Source organism: Heloderma suspectum, chromosome 3, assembly GCF_057233095.1.
Source record: "Heloderma suspectum isolate Gila_16-S chromosome 3, 16-S_ref, whole genome shotgun sequence".
NCBI classification, from domain to species: Eukaryota; Metazoa; Chordata; class Lepidosauria; order Squamata; family Helodermatidae; genus Heloderma; species Heloderma suspectum.
In genome coordinates, this window is record NC_139460.1 from 38,005,252 (window position 1) to 38,025,411 (window position 20,160).

The 20,160-nt window shown below is 40.6% G+C and overlaps 1 protein-coding gene across 1 annotated transcript in view; it reads right to left on the minus strand.

The window, feature by feature from the left end:
- Positions 1–381: 381 nt before the first annotated feature.
- UBL3 (ubiquitin like 3) overlaps positions 382–20,160 on the minus strand; it is a 55,011-nt gene continuing 35,232 nt past the window's right edge. Inside the window, exons 2-5 of the mRNA XM_084842949.1 lie at positions 11,617–11,725; positions 8,138–8,224; positions 3,682–3,759; positions 382–3,135 (exon numbers count right to left, since the gene is read on the minus strand). Coding sequence (XP_084699075.1) covers positions 3,083–3,135; positions 3,682–3,759; positions 8,138–8,224; positions 11,617–11,725 — 327 coding nt within the window. The 3' untranslated portion in view covers positions 382–3,082. The remainder of the gene's footprint in view (positions 3,136–3,681; positions 3,760–8,137; positions 8,225–11,616; positions 11,726–20,160) is intronic.

Genomic DNA, 20,160 nt, shown 5'->3' on the forward strand with positions numbered 1-20,160 from the left:
AATTGCTGTGAAAATGAACAAGGGCAGCCAATCCCTGATTGGTCAAAGCATCATTATCAGCAACTCAAACTAATGCTGCAATCCCAATGCTGCAATCCCCTGGGAGTAAACTGCATTGAATTCAATGGGACTTACTTTTGAATAGATGTGGACTGTGCTGTAAGACGTCAGGCAGGAAGACTGCATTGCCCTCAGCTTCTTAGAAATAAAAGCTAAAGGAGTTAACTGACAATGCTCCCAAACAGAAATTGAAGCTGTCTTCAAGGAAGCCCCAGCAATCACCATTACCAATGATTGGCCTAATGTGTGTGCTTCTGTATGTACTGCTAAATTACTAAATGCTAAATTTTTTATTGTAACATTTATACCATGCACACACAATTTCACTTGTAGAATTCCAGTGGTGTTTTTTTTTTTTAATCAACATTAGTTAGCTATTTAAATCCTTCTGCAGTGTCTCCCCTCTAGCTTTTTTAGTTCAATTCAAGGTAGAGGACTTACAAAGACCTTCACAGTTTAGACCAAGTATATCCAAGAGACTGCCTCCAGCCCTATGTTCCACCACACCCTTTCTATATCAACCACAAATATCCTCTTAAGCTTACCATCTGTGTGCCAAGCATCCAGGGAGGCTTTCTCGATGGATACCACTCAACCCTGATTAGGTATCTTCTGGAAGCCATGCAAGACCTTTTAATTCTAAATGGGCTTTTGGTGGTTAGGGATAAGCAAGAATAGGCTGCAAGTGAATCTTGTGATTAATAGTTGTTAAACCACCCTGAGATTTTGGTATCAGGTGAACTGTACATCAATAAGTCTGCTCTGTATAGTTTTCATTCAGCATCCTTTCATTCAGCATACACACAGGACTTAGTAAATGGCAGATACCACTGAAGGGAATTGTCTTTCAAACTCACTGAAAACAAGTTGTGATTAATTTACTAACTTGCTTGAGCTTCTTAGAAGTGCTACTGTCATAATTCCAAGCTCTCTCTACAATAGGAAAAGCTGAAATTTACTTTTTGAAGAGAGCATAAAATAATCTACAAGCTGCATCAAGATGCTCACAAGAAATGTACATGTCCATAATACCACCTTAGGCTTCTCACCCAAACCCCGATTTTAAATATAACAAGATAAAATAATGACTCTCCACCCCACATCCCAAATCATAGAACGAGCATGTCTGTATTTTAAGGTCAAGATCCAGAGAACCACACATTTAATTCCACGTGCTCAAGGGAGATTTGGGATTGTGTTTCCCAAATAGCAGCTCCTTACTGTCACAACACAAACTTTAAAAATGCAAGCTTGTGGTATGACTGGGAAGTCTGCTGTTGAAAGGACAGGGTGCAGGATTACAATCTCACCGTGTAAACCTGAAGTCATTCCTTGGATCTCAGCCCAAGACTGATGCCAGAAAGAGGTCAGGTCACAGCCCTCAAATCACAACCAAGTGCACTACAATATTCTTCTTTTATTTAGTTTACAGAAGAATCTATCAGTACAGGTTGCAGAAAGAAAATGTTTAGTGCTATTTACAATTTTGTTTTAAAACTCTGCTCTATACAAATTTAATTTTGATCATTATGAACAATATCTTTGTAGGCCTACTGCATATAAAGCATTTTGTCAAAGCAATAACATTGAATAAAATAACCTGATTACATTTCAATGAAGTTGATCATTCAAAAAACACAGAACATTTGTAAGGGCCGTGGACTCAAATACAGAACACAATGTCAACCTGCATTTTTTTAAAGCCTAGAGCTATTTATATGGATTATTGTTGTATTATTCTACACGCCAATCTATATTTAAGTTCTATAGTCATGTTTTTATAAGATTTTTATTAAATATATTCTACACATTTGTAATTTCAACTAGGAAGAATTTCTCCCTAGTGGAAAAAATATAAAATCTTTTATTTTATTTTACAGATTTAGATGAAACTAACTCATGCTTTAGTGCTGTGCAAATTTTTTTAGCCTATCGATTTTTAAAATTATATGAAGTAAAAGAATGGCATTGTATGTAACTATGTATGCTTTTAAAAACCAGCTTTTGATTTCCAATACATTTGCAAGCACTAATACCAAATGCAGATAACATAAAACAAACAAAAACTCATCATATGGCAGAGGTTTTCTCTTTTTTCTCCTTTTTCTTTTAATTATTCCTTTGAAGTCACTAATGAGTATGCATGACACTGGACACTAAGGTAAGATGAATAAGAATGATTGAAAAACATCAATTGCTGATATTCAAAGACATAAAATTGATTAGTAAATGAGGTCTTCTAATATTTATGCACATTAATAAAAGCCTATGAGCTACAGGAAATTACCCCTCCCATATTAAGGCTAGGAAATGCACTCTCTGCACTTATTTGTGCTGTCTGAACAAGCACTCGACTAATGTATGACAGAAGAGTGCACGTCAATGAAAAAAAATCAGTTTCAACAGCCCTCTGCAGCGTGCTTTAAAAGTACAGGCACATAGTTTGTAGCAGTGAAAATATATATGTCTACCATCAGACAATTTTAGTTAGTATTTTGTGCCAGTTTGGCCACCAAGGCTGACTTAGGTAGAATTTACTTAGTAGTTATTTTTCCCCTTTCAGGTTGGCCATTATTTAAGAAAAAAGACTGCTGATAGTATTTTCCAGTGCTGATTCATTTCTCTGTGTTTGAAATACTTAAAAAGAGTTTTTGTTGATGAGGTCTATATATTGTCAACCATTTTTAGTGCAAATTGCATCTAGAAATCTTGATTGGTTAAAGTTCAGGTTAAGGATGATTTTATGGCAGCAAAATGATTCCTGTTGAAGAGAATAGTTAACCTTTTCTTGGAGACAGAATGTATTGGAGATGTATTAATAAGCTTGTTCAACAACCTAAAAAGTAGAAATAAAGTGTTCATTGTTCAAGAAAAAAAAAGTGACAGTGTTCATGTTTCAGTTCAGCGGATTCACAGATAGGCTCTTCCTAAGGGTGTTTGAAACTATGTTGGTCTCCTCTAGTACAGCGGCATGAAAGACGAAAACTATTCTACATCACAAGTAGCAGATAAAGCAGAGCTTTTACAGGATCACACAGCAATTGCTCTCTCCAGTTTTTTCACGATTTCTCTGACCTGTAGAACAACAAAGACATTTTTTTCAGACAATTAATACAAAATATTGTAGTGTGTGTGTGTGTGTGTGTGTGTGTGTGTGTATGTGTCTATATATGTATGTGAGGGAGAAGGAGAGATAAAACAGAGCAGAATAAATTTCAACAGCGCTACAAGTTTTGGTCATATGTCATTAAAATAGGAAGTTAATTTTATTTATTAGTTTGGGTTGTTTTTTTGTTCTTGCTGCTGCTTTTATCTTGTCAATGTATTTTAACAACTGGTTATTGCTTTTTTATACTTTGTAAGCTGCTTTGAGTGACTCCTTTTTTGGAAAAGTGGAATATGAATTTCTTAAATATATTTCCAGTTGCGAATTTAAATTCAGCATTTCTAAAAATAATTTTAAAAAACACACCCAGAAACCTCTAGATTTATCTTCAACATAGTATATTTATAAGCCACGACTAGATACTTTCTTCTTAAGTGTATGCAACCAAACCACAAATACTTTGAAAGGGCACCCACATCAAGTCCAAGTTAGACGCTTGCTACGGTTTACCCTACCTTGAGAGTTTGGCTCTGGCAATGTCTCTCTAGCCACCAAATGCATCACTGTCGTCTTGCCAAAGGGAAGTTTTAATGCTGTGTGAAAAGAAAAAAAATGTTTTTCAATACCTCTCTTGATCCACGCAGACAGAATAAGGAATATTGAAAGCCATCATTTTGTTGAGATTAGAGTCCTTTTCAGAGCCTCCCAGTATTGACCATTCTGCTTTTATTAGCTGCTCTTCCGTTGAAGCTCTCAGAATAGCTTACAAATGTAAGTTGCAAAATGGGAGAGAAAAATAAGTACCCCTGTCCCCCATATATTTGGAACAGTTAACACAAGCTTAAATTGAAGCAGTTGTTTAACCCAACTACAGACACTGATAATTAAAATCCTCCTATGCTAATGGGGTTGCTGTGGATCCCAGCAGCATTTTGAAATATTTGTTGAACCTTTTTTTTAGCAAACCTGAACCACTTCATACTCTGCGGCCCAGTTCGTACATCAAAATAATCCAGGATTTCAAGGGAACCCTTGCTTATCATTTACAAGCAGTGCATCATAAAAATATATACAACATGCATTCTACCCTATGCAGACATCCTACTTTTCCCATTTACTTGCTTTCCTTTGGATGCAAAAAGAATTTAGTAGGAAGATATTAGTATTAAACTTTTACTTTTCATCAGAACATGAGATTTTTTTTTGGTTTGTATTTCGTTTTAGCCAAAAAAGAGGAACACAAAAATAGAAACAGAAACCTAAAATTGCTAACAGCATATGATGAAATGGTAAGAACTAAGTATATCTTCAACACAATACTTTTCTGAATGGCTAACAGCACAATCCTATATGAATATACTCCGAAGTAAGTCCCATTGAGTTCAGTGGGGCTTACTCCCAGGTGAGCATGTACAGGATTGCAACCTAAGTGTTTTCTACACTGATCACAATGTTTTTTAAAGGTTCATGTCTGACGGTCAATTCATACGAATGTCTGAATGGGCGCCAAGAAGCAACCTGCATGTAGAAAACCATCCCTGAGAAGAACTGATTTCTTCCAAGTATTTATAAGATGCTTTAAGGCCAATCTGTTGCATAGCCATGTACACAGAAATGACACTTTAAACATTAAGCACATCAGATAAGTGCACAGTTACTATGACAAAACTGATGTCAAACACACACGCCATCCATGCTCTTAAGGGAAGACAGCAAAGAGAAGTTTTCAGGGCCCTCAAAAAGGCCTGTACCAAAGCAGCCAAGCATAAGTCAACCAGAAGAGAGTTCCACAACTATGGAACATCACCAAGAAGGCCCTATCTCTTGTACTCACCAACCCAACCATATTTTACCAGCAGGCACATGAGCAGGCCTCTGAAGCAGAACCTAGGGTATGGTCATAAGGTACCTTGGTCCCAAAATTTTTAGGACTTTAAAGTTTACCACCAGCACCTTGAACTGGGACCAGAAACATACTGGTAACCATGCAACCAGTGCAAAAATGGTGTTACATGTTCAGACTTTCTGGCCTCTATCAGCCTCCCAGCAGCAGCATTTTGCACCAACTGAAGTTTCTTAATCATCTTCAAAGGCAACCTCACATAAAGTGCAGTAGAGTAGTCCAGCTTGGAGGTAACTAGTGCATGGGTAACTGAGACCAGGTCCAGCTGCTCCAGATAGTGCTGCAGCTGGTATACAAGCCTGAGCTGGTAGAAGACACTCCTGGTCTTTTCTCTCACAGCCTATTTTTTGTGCAGGAGCATTCACATATTTAGCCCCTCACCTGCAACCTGTGGTAGTACAGGCCAGGAAAAGCTGCATCACCTCACTCTGTTGAAATGGCCTTTATCCTGCACTGGAACATGCCATCAGGGAGTTGAGACATTTCCCTTTCACTCCCCACCCTACCCATTTCTCCTCACATCTCTCTCCTCTCTCTCCAACTGCCCATTACAAGAACTGGTCTTTCAACTCATCCCCTACCCAAATTCTGTTGTGCTCACTTGATCAATCTTATTTAAATCCTTTGGGAGAGTGCCACATAATTTAGTTAACTCAATATAATCTTCTATTTATACACCAGATATGAGTCTAACCAATATCATATATAGAAAGTGAAGAGGATCTAAAGAGCCTCTTGTTGAGGGTGAAAGAGGAGAGTGCAAAAGCTGGTTTGAAACTCAACATTAAAAAAACGAAGATCATGGCATCTGGCCCCATCACTTCCTGGCATATGGAAGGGGAAGAAATGGAAGCAGTGACAGATTTCATTTTCTTGGGCTCCAAGTTCACTGCAGACGGTGACTGTAGCCATGAAATTAAAAGACGCTTGCTCCTTGGAGGAAAGCTATGGCAAACCTAGACAGCATAGTAAGAAGCAGAGACATCATCTTGCCGACAAAGGTCTGTCTAATCAAAGCTATGGTTTTCCCAGTAGTAACGTATGGCTGTGAGAGCTGGACTATAAGGAAGGCTGAGCGCTGAAGAATTGATGCTTTCGAACTGTGGTGCTGGAGAAGACTCTTACGAGTTCCCTGGACTGCAAGGAGGTCAAATCAATCCATCCTAAAGGAAATCAACCCTGAGTGCTCATTGGAAGGACAGATACTGAAGCTGAAGCTCAAATATTTTGGCCACCTAATGCAAAGAAAAAACTCTGGAAAAGACCCTGATGCTGGGAAAGACTGAGGGCAAAAGGAGAAGGGGACGGCAGAGGATGAGATGGCTAGATAGCATCACTGATGCAATGAATATGGACTTGAGCATGCTCCGGGAGAGAGTGCAGGACAGGAAGGCCTGGCATGCTATGGTTCATGGGGTCACGAAGAGTCGGACACGACTGAACGACTGAACAACAACAATATCATATATAATAAGTTGTTATTCTTAAATCTTCAGTTTCTGCCAGTGCTGAATAATCAACATCCTGAGAGGTTGTAGCAGAGGGAGTGAAAAGAAACAGGGCCACCATCAGTTCTGTTGAGAAGCCACCTCCACCAGGCTCTTTCCTCCCTCACCTAGCAGGGTGTAGTCCGTGGTAGAGGGAGTGAAGGGAAGCAAAGCCACGCCATCAGCTCTAGTGAGAGATAAGCAACTATTGGCTCCTCCTCTCCAGGAACTATTTTCCATTCCAGCTGGTCATTATAAGAACATTGTGACTAAGAACTAGTGCCTGAGTTTGCTTTTTTCCTCTTCTGTCTCAATCCTGTTTCCTTCTGTGTCATGTCTTTTAGATTGTAAACCCAAGGGCAGGAATTGTCCTATTTATCTTTGTAACCCACACTAGCAGCCTTTTTTGGCTGAAGATAAATACCCTTCAAATAAATAAATAGGTAAAATAAACTACGTTGTGTTTACTATTTCAGGACCACTTGGTAACCCAGTCTAAATTAACTGATGATGCTCTTGTTGAAATTGGTGGAACTTAACATTCTCAGCTTAGAATGTGATCCAGAAAATTAACATACTCTTGGGATGGGTAGGTGGGAGAGAAGGTAAAGATTTAAAGAGAGGCAATTACCTCAACTTGTCTGGTTAGGGGAATTAATCTTGAGCAAGCCAGAACAAAAGTTTGTATATGTATACAAACCTCCAGGTGTATACACCCACATCCAAATACAACAATTTATATTCCACCTGAGATTTTATTAACATCAATATGAACACTATAGTAAATAACAATTTTTATGATGTCCCAGAGTAAGATGACAAGAACTGAGACGACACAACATGACACAGTAAAAATCAGTAAAGAAAAACATGCCACAAGGGGGCACAATTGAACTGCTTTTCTACTTCAAGAGAGGCCATAGCCATTTAGTTCTTGTATGACTAATAGTCCTCAAGGCTATGCTAGACATAGCAAGAAAGCTTCCTTGTACTCCAGTTCTCAGTGTCTCCCACAGTGCCAAGATTCAGGGCACTGTTATGCAATCCCCATAATATTTGGAATATAGATTCTAAAAATGGTATGCAGTGTAGTGGCATACAAAAACTGAACTCAAATTATAGCATTCCTTTTAAAATTTTCAATAGAATTACTAATTACTACAGGTACTTTAGTTTGCAAGATGATACTTACTGCAGTAATTATTACGTGAAGAGTAAATATAGAAGTGACATACAGGAGACCACTACAGTTGAAAACCCCTTCAACCTCTAAAACATTAACACTGATCTTTACCAATACTGGCTGCAAAATAGCATTCAATTGTATGTCATTGCAATCTTAATTCAAAACATTGGCTGGATCACATTCTAAAGAGAATGTTTAAGTTCCGCCAATTTCAACAAAAGCATCAGTTAAACTCCGTAAGTGAAATCAACAAAACCAAAAATTTTAACATTCCATCATGCTCAGTTATCTAGAACAAGCTACCCTAGTGAAATCCTTTTTTTTTTTGCATTTTATAGATCAGCCTAAGATAAACCACAGAAGTAAGGTCTCCATAACTCAATTTCTTTTATTACCTCCTAGTGTCACATTGCCATGAAGAAACCGTCCTTGATAAATAAGTCTGAGAATATTTGGACTGCTCACTTGCTCTTCTTCCCAATCTGAAAAAAAGCAGCAAAAGGATTGTCAAGTCCATTCATTATCTTGCTTATGTTTATGTCTCCATTTATTCCCTGCCTCATTAGCACCTCAAGGTAGCTGGACCCTTTATGTACAGTTTAACATAAGCATAATTACATGCATGTCAGTCTGCATGTAATGCAAGTAAAAACAGCATAGCTTTGCTTGCCTGCCATACATTTAACTGTAGAACCTACACTGCCCAATCAAATTCGGGATACCAGCATTTAGAAAAATGGAAGCCATAATGTTAAACATATTGAGAATGCACTCAAGAAAAGTCATTTCTAACAAACCACAAAAGCAAAAACTAAGATTTTGAATAAGTGTATAATAATCTGCTACATTCTTTTTTTCCCTGCTCAAAATAAGAGGGAAGCCTAAAATTGACATAGTGACTAAAATAAAGCCATGGACTTTGCACGTTTATTATATTAATACCTAAAGAGTAACAATTTTTTAAAATTGTATTTCATGGAATTGGATCCAGAGACATGCATGCAGCACCCTGCTCATGCAACAGGGCTTCAATCTCGATGAAAATCTATTTCTAAGCAGCACAGTGAGATGGCTGTATGCATGCAGAGTATCTTCAGTGCTGGCTACAAAAGGGGAAAGAGCTCCCACATGCTCATCAAGTGTTATTTGCAACAGGACCCCAGGCTGTGGATTGCAGCCACTGTTCTCTATATGACAAGGAAAGGATGCCTGTACTCTGTGCTTATCACTGTACTAGTGCAGAACTTTGTATTAGATGGAAAATCAGCACTCTGACTTCTGCTTTCATAGATGGGGAAGAGTTTATATTCTCATATATTTATGCCATATACACACAGTCTACACTATGGTTAATGCTAACCAGGCTTCAAAACCAGTTTATACTAGAAGCTTGGCTAGCATAAATCAGCTTCTGAAACAGGTTTGGCACTGAAACTACCTTAGGGCACAATCCTATGTATGTTTAGTCAGAAAAAAGACCTGCAGTGGGAGTTGTAGGACTTTTTTCTGCCTAAACATGCATAGGATTGCCCCCCAAGATCATTCAGCTGGATGACTTAAACTGGTAGGACAACAGGGGAAGTGCAACCTTGCTACTTCCCCAGCATCTCTCAGCAGCTTGTGATATCACTGGACTGGAATGTTGGAGAGGGGCCCCTACACTGGCACCAATGGAGCTTCTGAAAGGCCAAAATGCAGTGTGGGCAGGGAGGCAGGGAAACTGTCTCATCTCCGATCAGAGATAAGGCAGAGAAGACATTGGGCAGGATGGGGGCTGAGAGGTTCCCCATTCCTGCTCTACAGATATATTTATCAAGTTATATCAAGTTATATCTGCAATACAAAGTGCCTTTTAGCAGCTGAGGCTGCTGCACCAGCTACACTCCTCCTGGGCACTATTATCCATGTCCTGCTAACACCCAGGTTCGACTACTGCAAATGTGTTATACATGAGGCTGCCTTTGAAGACCACTCAGAAGCTACTGGTTCAAAATATGACAACACGACTACTGACCAGAATTGGCTGGTTGCAACATGTCACCTGTTTTAAGACAACATCTCTGACTTCTGGGCACAACTCAAAAGTGCTGTCTTACCCTCTATCTGGCTTTGGACCTGGATGTCTTAAGGACTGTATACTCCCAAAAGATCCTGCTCATCTGTTAATATTGTCAGAGGTCCTTCTAAGAGGTTAGATGGCAGTGAAAGAAAGTACCTATCTGGGGAGACACCCTGGCTATGCAATACACTTCCCAAGGCTACACACCAGGCACCCAGGTTGATGAGCCTCAGGTGCCAGGCTAAGTTCTTCTTATTTGCCCAGGCTCATCTAAATAATCAGAAATGTTAATGTGCTCATTTATTTATAGTTTACTGTATTATTTTACTACTTCTCCTACTGTTTTAGCCTTCCAATTTTATAGAATCTATTTTTAATGTTGCTTTCACATTTTATTGTTGTTTTAGGGCGCAATCCTATGGGGATAGGTGGCCACCTCCAAACACGGAGGCAACCGCCTACCCAATGCAGGGCAGGAGAAGCACAGAAGGGATCATTCCCTTCGCGCTTCTCCTGCCCTGCATTTGCAGCTAGACAGCTGATTTCAGCTGTCTAGCCACAGGAAGGTAGAGCAGGGGAGGAGGCTGCCGGACAACACATAGGATGTGTCATACTGGCATTTTTGCCTTCCCTGCCCCAGAACGCCCCCTGGAATGCCCCATTTTGGCCGCTCCGTGCTCCTCTTCCAAGCGCGGAGCGTGGAGCCATTCCACACTGTCTGCGAGGCAGCGTGGAAGGGGGGAAAGGTCAGTTCTCCAGGAACAGACCTTGGAGCCCGTGCTCCAAGGTCGGTTCCCAGAAAACCACATATCCTTTGGCTGTCTAGCCGCTGACTAGCGGCCATAGGATTGGTCCCTTAATTGCTTTTTGTAAGCCTCGTTAACAATGATTAATCATAGAGGTAGTATATAAATCTTTTAAATAAATGTTTGTAATGGCAGTGCTATCACGTTCCTTAATTATAGTTAAGCCCAGCAGAGAGAACTACATGAACATTGCTAATACCACTTCAAAGCAGTTCAGTCACAAGGTCAGTTTCATGTACTTAGTCCCATTGACTTCAGGGACGTATGCATGCATAATGGGATGCAGGATTGAAAGTCTGACATAAACATAAGCATCTGAATCTAACTATTCCCATTTTTTGAGGCACACCAACTTCCTATAGCCAAAACTATATGCTTGGCAGTCAACTTGAGTTTGGAAAACCTGGCTGCCACTTTTCTGCTGTCAAGCAGCATTAGGAGGGGACTATTTCAAGGGAGGTGCAATGGCCATATGGAGATATGTTTTAACATTTCTCCTTCAGCTTCCTCACAGTCATTTCCCCTCCAGCTCAAATTTCAAAATTTAAGTTTCCCAAATAAGTAATTCCAACGTAAAATTATCCAACATATCAAATGTCAGTCTAACTTAGGTCCCATTCATTTCAATGGGTCTACTCTAAGTAAGACTAACACTGGACACAACACATAGTCTCACCCTACTTTATCCTATATTAGCAGCCCAGTGATATTGTGCATTAGAAAAATTAAATAAGAGGGGTGGGGGGAAGGATGAGATGGGATGATGCAGAGATAAAAGCACACAGAGGGTCGATACTGAACATATCATATTTCGACATTTCAAAGCTTTCTGCATTTGAGGAAGGTATCCCCTCTCTCTCCATCCCATAGAACAGATCTAGAGTACTGACAGTAGTAAAAAAAAAAAAAAGCCTTTAAAACGTGTTGTTGTTGTTGTTGTTGTTATTATTAACATTTCTATACCGCCCAACAGCCGAAGCTCTCTGGGCGGTTTACAAAGATTACTTACCCATTGGCCAGTTATCATATACATGTTTTGCAATGTCTGCCGCCGAATCATTTGGCGAGAACAAGAACTCCTTTGTTTTTCCACTTACCAAAATGAGGCGCAAATTTATCTGCAAGAGAAAGTAAATAATTAGGAAGACATGTCAAAAGTTACCAAAGTGAGTTTTTATGGTTAAAATGGCTAAAGCCTTGCCTGATGTAGCAAATATAAATGTAACACACACACACACACAAACCAAGTCACTTTTTGGCAGTAGTATGAAAAAGCAAATAAATTAAGTCAGAACTCCTTGGACTAAATAGGTAATCCAAAAGAATCTTATGGAGTATGATAATATACTTCAGAAAATGACACTCCTCCAATTAAATATCTCAGATTTAAGACAAAAAGCTAATGCCTGAAAGAATTTCTTAAAAAATTATGCCTGCTGGTTCATCAAATTAAATTTAAACTTTAAAAGTTACGAAAAAATGTAGGCTTATTGTAATAGGATAGGACTGCAGTTACTGTTCAGGTTCACATGACTGCAAGAAGGTTAATAAGCCATGGTAGCTTGTTAATCATCCTGCCCGTCCCAATTGCGTGCCAGCTCGATGTACACCCTCACCAGCACAGCTTGTTGTAACATTCGAACCTGGTGAGGGTGGTTGGTTAGGGTGGTTAACAAACCACCCAGAACCTATGGCCACTGAGTGAGGGATGAGTATCCCAACTTATTTTTCTCTTCTGCTTCTGATACATAATCGAATAAAATACTTCAACGTTGGCTGAAAGAGTGTGACTTCTATGATAGTTTCAAATTTTCCTTTAAAGCAACACAATTGGTAGCTATGACACAATGGTTTGCAAACTGGTATTTCGCAGATCCTAGCAGGACATAGAACAGATGGGCTTCAAGACAATGACCAGGTTCACACATAACAGTCACCATGGGTAAACTTTGGTTGCCATTTTGAATATTCAGGATGTAGCGGGGGCACACCATACTTTCTTGTTGCATGTGAACCATGCGAGGGTGGGTTGCTAGGGTGGTTGACAAGCTACCCACAACAATTCTTTTTTTAATTTCTTTTTCTTGTTAACACACACTTCCATACCAGTGGGACTCTGTTTTTAACCTCCAGTAAATAGAAGGCAAAGCACAGGCTATTCCAGTACAATTGGAAAGCTAGAAACAAAAAGGGAATAGAGACTATGGAAGGAAGTTACAGGAATCCAGATTCTGGCTGAATATCAGGAAAAACTTCCTGACTGTTAGAGCAATACCACAATGGAACCAATTCCCTAGGGAGGTGGTGGGCTCTCCCACACTGGAGGCATTCAAGATGAAGCTGGACAGCCACTTGTCAGGGATGCTTTGACTTGGATTCCTGCATTGAGCAGAGGGTTGGCCTCAATGGTCTTGTAGGCCCCTTCCAACCCTACTATTCTATGATTCTATGAATCTATAAAAAGACTCTTCAGTGGTGGTGACCTGCAAGGTATGTGCAATGTTTCTTTTCTTGCCTGAAAACAACATGGCCTACACGGGCAACAAGTGCAAGTTGATCACGCTGTTGGAAGAAAAAGTAAGAGGACTGGAGCGGTGAGTGTTGACCCTCCAGGGAATAAGAGAACACAAAGAGCTCTTGGACAGAATGGTGGAACTACAGCAGCAAAGTGAAGAACAGAAGCTAGAAGAGCAACAGCAAGCTGGGGCAGAAGAGGGAAATGCTGAGCTGAGGAAAAATGAAGTAGAGGATACTCCTTGGAAAAGGGTGACAGAAGCAGAAGAACTAGAAGCCACCCTACTCCAGTGGAAGCAGTGGAACTATGGAACCATTTCCAGGTACTTAAGGATGAGACTGGAGGACAGCCTGCAGAGTAAGAATTACAGGGGAACCTGCATGAGAGTGAGCAAGAGGCTGAAGGTCAGTCAAGCAGAGGCAATGAAACCAAGGCCTACAACAACAAGAGAAGAGTAGTAGTCGTGGGAGACTCCTTGCTGCATGGGATCAAAACCCAAATATGTCGCAAAGACCCATGGACTCGCCAAGTATGCTGTCTCCTGGGAGGACAGATTAGAGACGTGACTGAAGGGTTGCCTGCACTCATAAAGCCCACTGACAGGTATCCCTTTCTTCTCATCCATGTGGGAAAATGATACCGCCAAGCGCAGCTACGAAGAAATCACGTCAGACTTTGAAGCTTTGGGAGGGAAGGAAACTGAAGAACTTTGGGGCCCAGATAGTTTTCTCATCCATCCTTCCAGTAGTTAGAAGAAGGATAGAAAGGGAAAGAAAAATACTCCAGGTGAATGAATGGCAACGAAGGTGGTGCTGACGCGTGAGATTTGGATTCTGGGACCATGGGCTATACTTCTTGGAAGATGGGCTGTTGGCAAGGGACGGATTGCACCTCACAAAGGCTGGGAAGAATGTGTTTGGCCACAGCATGAAGAACTTCATCAGGAGGGCTTTAAACTGAATCCTATGGGGAAGGGAGACATAAAGTTGGGAGTAACAATGGATGAAGGCCCCTGCATCGCAATGGAGAGAACAGCTCTAATAGCGCCCAATAAAAGTCTTCACAAACATGTAGGAAGAAAGCCAGACTATGAAGCACATGGTCTTTGATGTCTATATACTAATGCCTAGAATATGGGAAACAAACAGAACAAACTTGAACTTTTAATACAAGAGGGAAATTATGACTTGATAGGTGTAACTGAGACTTGGTAGGATGACTCCCATGACTGGAATACAGAAATTGAAGGATATAACTTGTTCAAAAGGAAAAGGAAGAACAGAAAAGGAGGTGGAGTTGCACTGTATGTTAAAAATACATATCTCTGCACAGAAATACAGGAGGAGGAGCTTGGTAGCTCCATCGAGAGCATCTAGGTTAAAATAAAAGGAGCAAAGAATAAAAGGAACATAGTGGTCGGAGTCTACTACTGGCCACCCAATCATGGAGAAGACGAGGATGACACTTTTGAAAAGCAAACTGCCAATGTTTCAAGGAAGCATGATGTAGTAGTAATGGGGGGGGGCTTCAATTTCCGCAATATTTGTTGGGAGACAAATTCTGCAAAACATGGCCCCTCTAAGAAATTCCTGACTTGTGTTGCAGATAACTTCCTCCTACAGAAAGTACAGGAAGGAACTAGGGGATCGGCTATCCTGGACTTGATCCTTACCAACAGAGATGACTTAGTGGATCAAGTAGCAGTTATGGGAACTCCGGGAGAAAGTGACCACATTATACTTGAGCTCTTGGTTCTATAGGAAACAAAAGCCAAGTGTAGCCAAACGCATACCCTGGATTTTAGGAAAGCCAATTTTAATAAACTCAGAACAATGATAAATAAGGTCCCATGGCAAGCGACTCTAACGAGAAAAGGAATCCAAGATGGGTGAGAGTTTTTAAAAAAGGAAATTCTCAAGGCACAATTACAAACAATTCCAACAAGAAAAAAGGTGGAAGACAACAGAAGAAGCCAACGTGGCTTCACAAAAAAGCTTAGAGATGACCTGAAAAGAAAAAAGCACACATATAGGAAGTGGAAGGAAGGACAAGCAACAAAGGAAGAGTATAGGCAGGTAGCACAGAATTGCAGGGGTGGCGTAAGGAAGGCTAAAGCTAAGAACGAGCTGAGGTTAGCGAGGGATGCTAAAAACAACAAAAAGGCTTTCTTCAGCTACGTTCATAGTAAAAGGCAGAGGAAAGAAATGGTGGTTCAGCTATTAAATAAGGATGGCAAAATGATAACAGATGACAAAGAAAAGGCAGAAGTGCTCAGTTCCTACTTTGGCTCAGTCTTCTCCCAAAAGAGGGTCTATGACCCCCCTGGCAAAGGCGAAGTACAGGCTGAAGGGGCGGGATTGCAGCTTGATAGGCATATGGTCAAGGAACGTCTAATTACTTTGAATGAGTTCAAATCTCCAGAGCCAGATGAACTGCATCCTAGAGTAAGTAGTAAAGGAACTGGCAGAAGAGCTCTCAGAACCACTGCCTATTATGAGAAATCCTGGAGGATGGGTGAAGTGCCAGATGACTGGAGGAGGAGTAATGTTTTCCCTATCTCCAAAAAGGGCAAAAAGGAGGAACCTGGGAAGTACAGAAGAGTCAGTCTGTCATTAATCCCTTGGAAAATTCTGGAGCAGATTTTAAGCAATCCATCTGTAAGCACCTTGAAAACAATGCAGTGATTACTCAAAGCCAACATGGATTTGTCAAGAACAAATCCTGCCAGACGAATCTGATCTCATTTTTTGATCAGGTAACCTCCCTAGTGGACTGTGGGAATGCTGTGGACATAATATATCTTGACATCAGCAAAGCTTTCGACAAAGTGCCCCATGATATCCTGATGAGCAAACTAGCTCAAAGTGGGCTAGATGAAACAACTATCAGGTGGTTTCACAGCTGGCTACAGAATCAGACTCAATCAATGGGATCTTCTCCAACTGGGGAGAGGTAGCGAGCAAGGTACCACGGAGCTCAGTCCTGGGCCCAGTGCTCTTCAACATTTTTATTAATTACTTGGATGAGGAGGTGCAGGGAATGCTGATCAGATCTGGAGATGACACAAAATTGGGCGGAATAGCTAATACCCTGTAAGACAGAAACAAAATTCAAAGTGATCTTGACAGGCTGGAGCGCTGGGCAGAAAACAGAATGACATTTAATAGGGATAAATGCCAAGTTCTGCACCTAGGAAAAGGAAACCAAATGCACAGTTACAAGATGGGGGATACTTGGCTCAACAATACTACAAGCGAGAAGGATCTTGGAATTGTTGTCGATCACAAGCTGAATATGAACCAACAATGTGATGTGGCTTCAAAAAATGGTAAATGCTATTTTGGGCTGCATTAATAGAAGTATAGCTTCCAAATCCCGGGAAGTACTAGTTCCCCTCTACTCAGCACTGGTTAGGCCTCATCTCCAGTACTGTGTCCAGTTATGGGCACCACACTTTAAGGATGGTGCAGACGAGCTAGAGAGGGTTCAGAGGAGGGCAACAAAGCTGATCAGGGGACTGGAAACAAAGCACTATGAGGAGAGACTGAAAGAACTGGTCATGTTTAGCCTTGAGAAGAGAAGACTGAGGGGAGATAGGATAGCACTCTTCAAGTACTTGAAAGGCTGTCACAGAGAGGAAGGCCAGGATCTCTTCTCAATCATCCTGCAATGCAGGACACGGAATGATGCGCTCAAGTTACAGGAAGCCAGATTCCAGCTGAACATCAGGAAAAACTTCCTGACTGTTAGAGCAATACAACAATGGAACCAATTACTTAGGGAGGTGGTGGGCTCTCCCATACTGGAGGCATTCAAGATGAAGCTGGGCAGCCACTTGTCCGGGATGCTCTGACTTGGATTCCTGCATTGAGCAGGCAGTTAGACTTGATGGTCTTATAGGCCCCTTCCGACCCTATTATTCTATGATTCCATGAACCCTAACACTGTCCATGGGTTCTGGGTGGCTCATCAACCACCCCAACAACCCACCCTCATCAGGTTTGCACATAACGAGAAATCAGCGGCTGCTTGGATTGCCAATGTGCCACCTGCACACTCCGTAACCCACAGTGGGCTGAGATGATCATGTGAACCAGGTCAATGACCGAGTTCACACAACATGACAACCCACAGTTCACAACCCAGCAACAAACCATGGGGTCCCTTGGTGGGTTGTTTGTGGTTAACAAACCATGGTTTGTTAGCATGGCTGGGTTCACACAACCACCACCCGTGATTCAACAATAACCCACAGTCCAACAACAACCCACACTCAACCTTGAGTGTGGGTTCTCATGTTGTTTGAATGCAGCCAATGGGTTGTATCTAGTGGTATCATTCCACTACTGCAAAGCTTCTGCCATTTGTGAAAAACCCATTTTCATCCCTGAGCAAGTGTCAAATCAATACCTTAATTCCACTTGCTTCAGGTCTTTCACAATTCATTATGACTTCATTACCCTAGGTGTTGCTTGAGCTAGTTGTGCTAGTTGTTCTGCTAGCAGTTATGCAACCACTAGTGGAACAACACCAAGTCTTGTAATTTTTCTACTGGCATAAATTTGGATATAACCCAAAATCAAATGTGACCTTGTAATACAGAAAAAAAACTAAGGCTAGAGCAGGGATGGGCAGGAAGTAGGCAACACATGCCACTCTTACCCTTTTTTTGTAGACCCCCCCCCCCCGCTGGTGCTGAATTTGCCGTAGTGGCAAAAAAAATGGTGGCTTGCTGCCGAAATTCGGAGGCATGCTAAAAAAAAGGGGTACATTTTACTTTAAATCAAGGTGCTTAGGGAGCTGCCATGCTGCCAAATTTCAATGGCAAAATCAGTGGCAGCAGTTCCAGGGAGGGGTGTAGCCCTCAGTAGGCTTGGGGGGGGGGTAAATTGACCCTTGGACCTACAAAGGCTGCCCACCCCGGGCTAGAATATGTTGATTAAAGATAATTCGGTAGCTCTCCATTAAAAAAAAAAAGCAGCGGACTCTGCTTCTATCCCCGTGGGCTCTATTTAGTGATAAATGTAAGACTCTCCACTCCCGCTTTATAGCCAAACTGGAAAGCATATGTTTAATAAACAGAGATGTCTAGTTCTGCTCTAAGAATATTAGGAAATATAATGTAAAGAGAATATGAACCACACCTTAGGCATGGCCCAGTCAAGATTTAATCAGTCTATTTATTGTTTGTATGCTTTCACCACTTCATAGCACTATTTTTGTTCTTTCAGACAAGAATATGTGAAACATGTTTGGGAACACTCTGAGAATGTACTAATGCATTTAGTACATTTTGCAGACTAAGTAACATAAGCACAGCATGCCATTGGAAGTTCCCCATGCTGCAAGGACTTTTAAAAAAGCAAGGCTTTGGATTTTAAACCTCCCAAGACATTGCACATTATAGTAAACACACTCGATTACAGAGTATGATATTGAGATATTATTTTTGGTTATACAATAAATATGTATAATGTATGATATAAATAAAATATTTAGCCCTTTATTAGGAGCAGCTGCTTCACTGCATAGGGGTAATATTGGTTTAAACATGTCAAGAATGTCATATCATGGCTCTGGACATATTCCAAAACCAAAATAAGAGTTCTACCTCTTAGTTATATATATATTTAACATGTTGTCATTGGTTGACATTTCTCAACTCCCTGCCACACACACGCCCCTCCAACACACACACAGCAGCTTCAAAAATTCTCCTGAATTTGGAGTATGATTTAATAAGAATTCTAAATTACTGTTTATCTTTTTTTTTCTTTTTTCTTTTTTTTTTTACTGTGGCTTCCCTGGAGTTCTCCAAGGTGTTTAAAAGAAAAATACTTGGTCCTTGTTCATTATATCAATTTTACGTTAATTTTTTATAGTCTTTAGCACTGAAGACTGTTTTCCTGAAATATTCGGTTGATTTTTCATTAACCGTGTTTCTTTTTAGAGCCAATTGCAGACATTACATTGCAAGTAGTTTTTGCAGACACAAGAATTACTCAACCTTCTCCTTGTGTAACATCGAAGACCAGATTCCCACCCTAAAATGAACTCTAAGACATGTGATTACAAGTGCAGATTCAGGAGCAAACGTGATACTTGGAACTGCATTGCACCCCATTGCTTACATCTGACCTGAACTCTTATCACACATGTTTTTAAAGAATGTTGGTCATAGACAGCCCCCCCTGCCCCAATTCTTTGGTCTCCTCAATCCCCTAGAAGTACTTTTCTTTGAGGCAAATCCCAAGACATAATTGGGGGAGGGGGGAGTTGCACCATACAGATATCAGGGAGGGAATCTGAGTGTACAAAAAAGAAGTGGGGAGTATGCTAGTCCATAGCTCACTCATGTAATGCTAAAACATGTGAACTATGTTGCCAACCAGGAACAGAAATCTGTCAGGCTGACAATAATTAACATACACTGGCAGATACCGTTTTTCAGATACACATACGGTCACGCTGTTTGTACACTGCACATCAACTCTTTTATTTTCTTTAGCACTAGCTCTAGTCATTTAAAATCCTGGACACTTTGTAAATCAATTTCTGCCAACCTTGACATAAGAATAATCGTAGCCTTTTAATTAGAGAAAAAATGACCAGGAATAATTCTGTTGTTAAAATGATGAAAATAACTTGGGTGTTACTGAAGACATAGATGTTTGGATTAGGAAGATTTAAATACATATTTCCTAGTCAAAACAAAAGTGGAGAGATCAAACACAAAGCTTGTTCAAATCCAAAATATAGTAATGCAGTCATTTTTGGCACACACAAAAAGTGGAAGGGGCGGGGGACTCAAGCTGCAGTCCATATGTGTGCTTTTGCATGGCAAATAGGTCACATTCCTAATGTGTTTTTCAAAGTTTTCGTATGCCCAAAACCTCAGGGACTATCTAAACTAGAGTAACCTGAATGATACTGGCTAGAGACTGAGCAGTAATAGAAAATACACACCATGTTATATTGAAAGACACAAAGGAAGTTCACTCTTTGAAATCAAGGCAAATTGGATTACATTTTACTGTA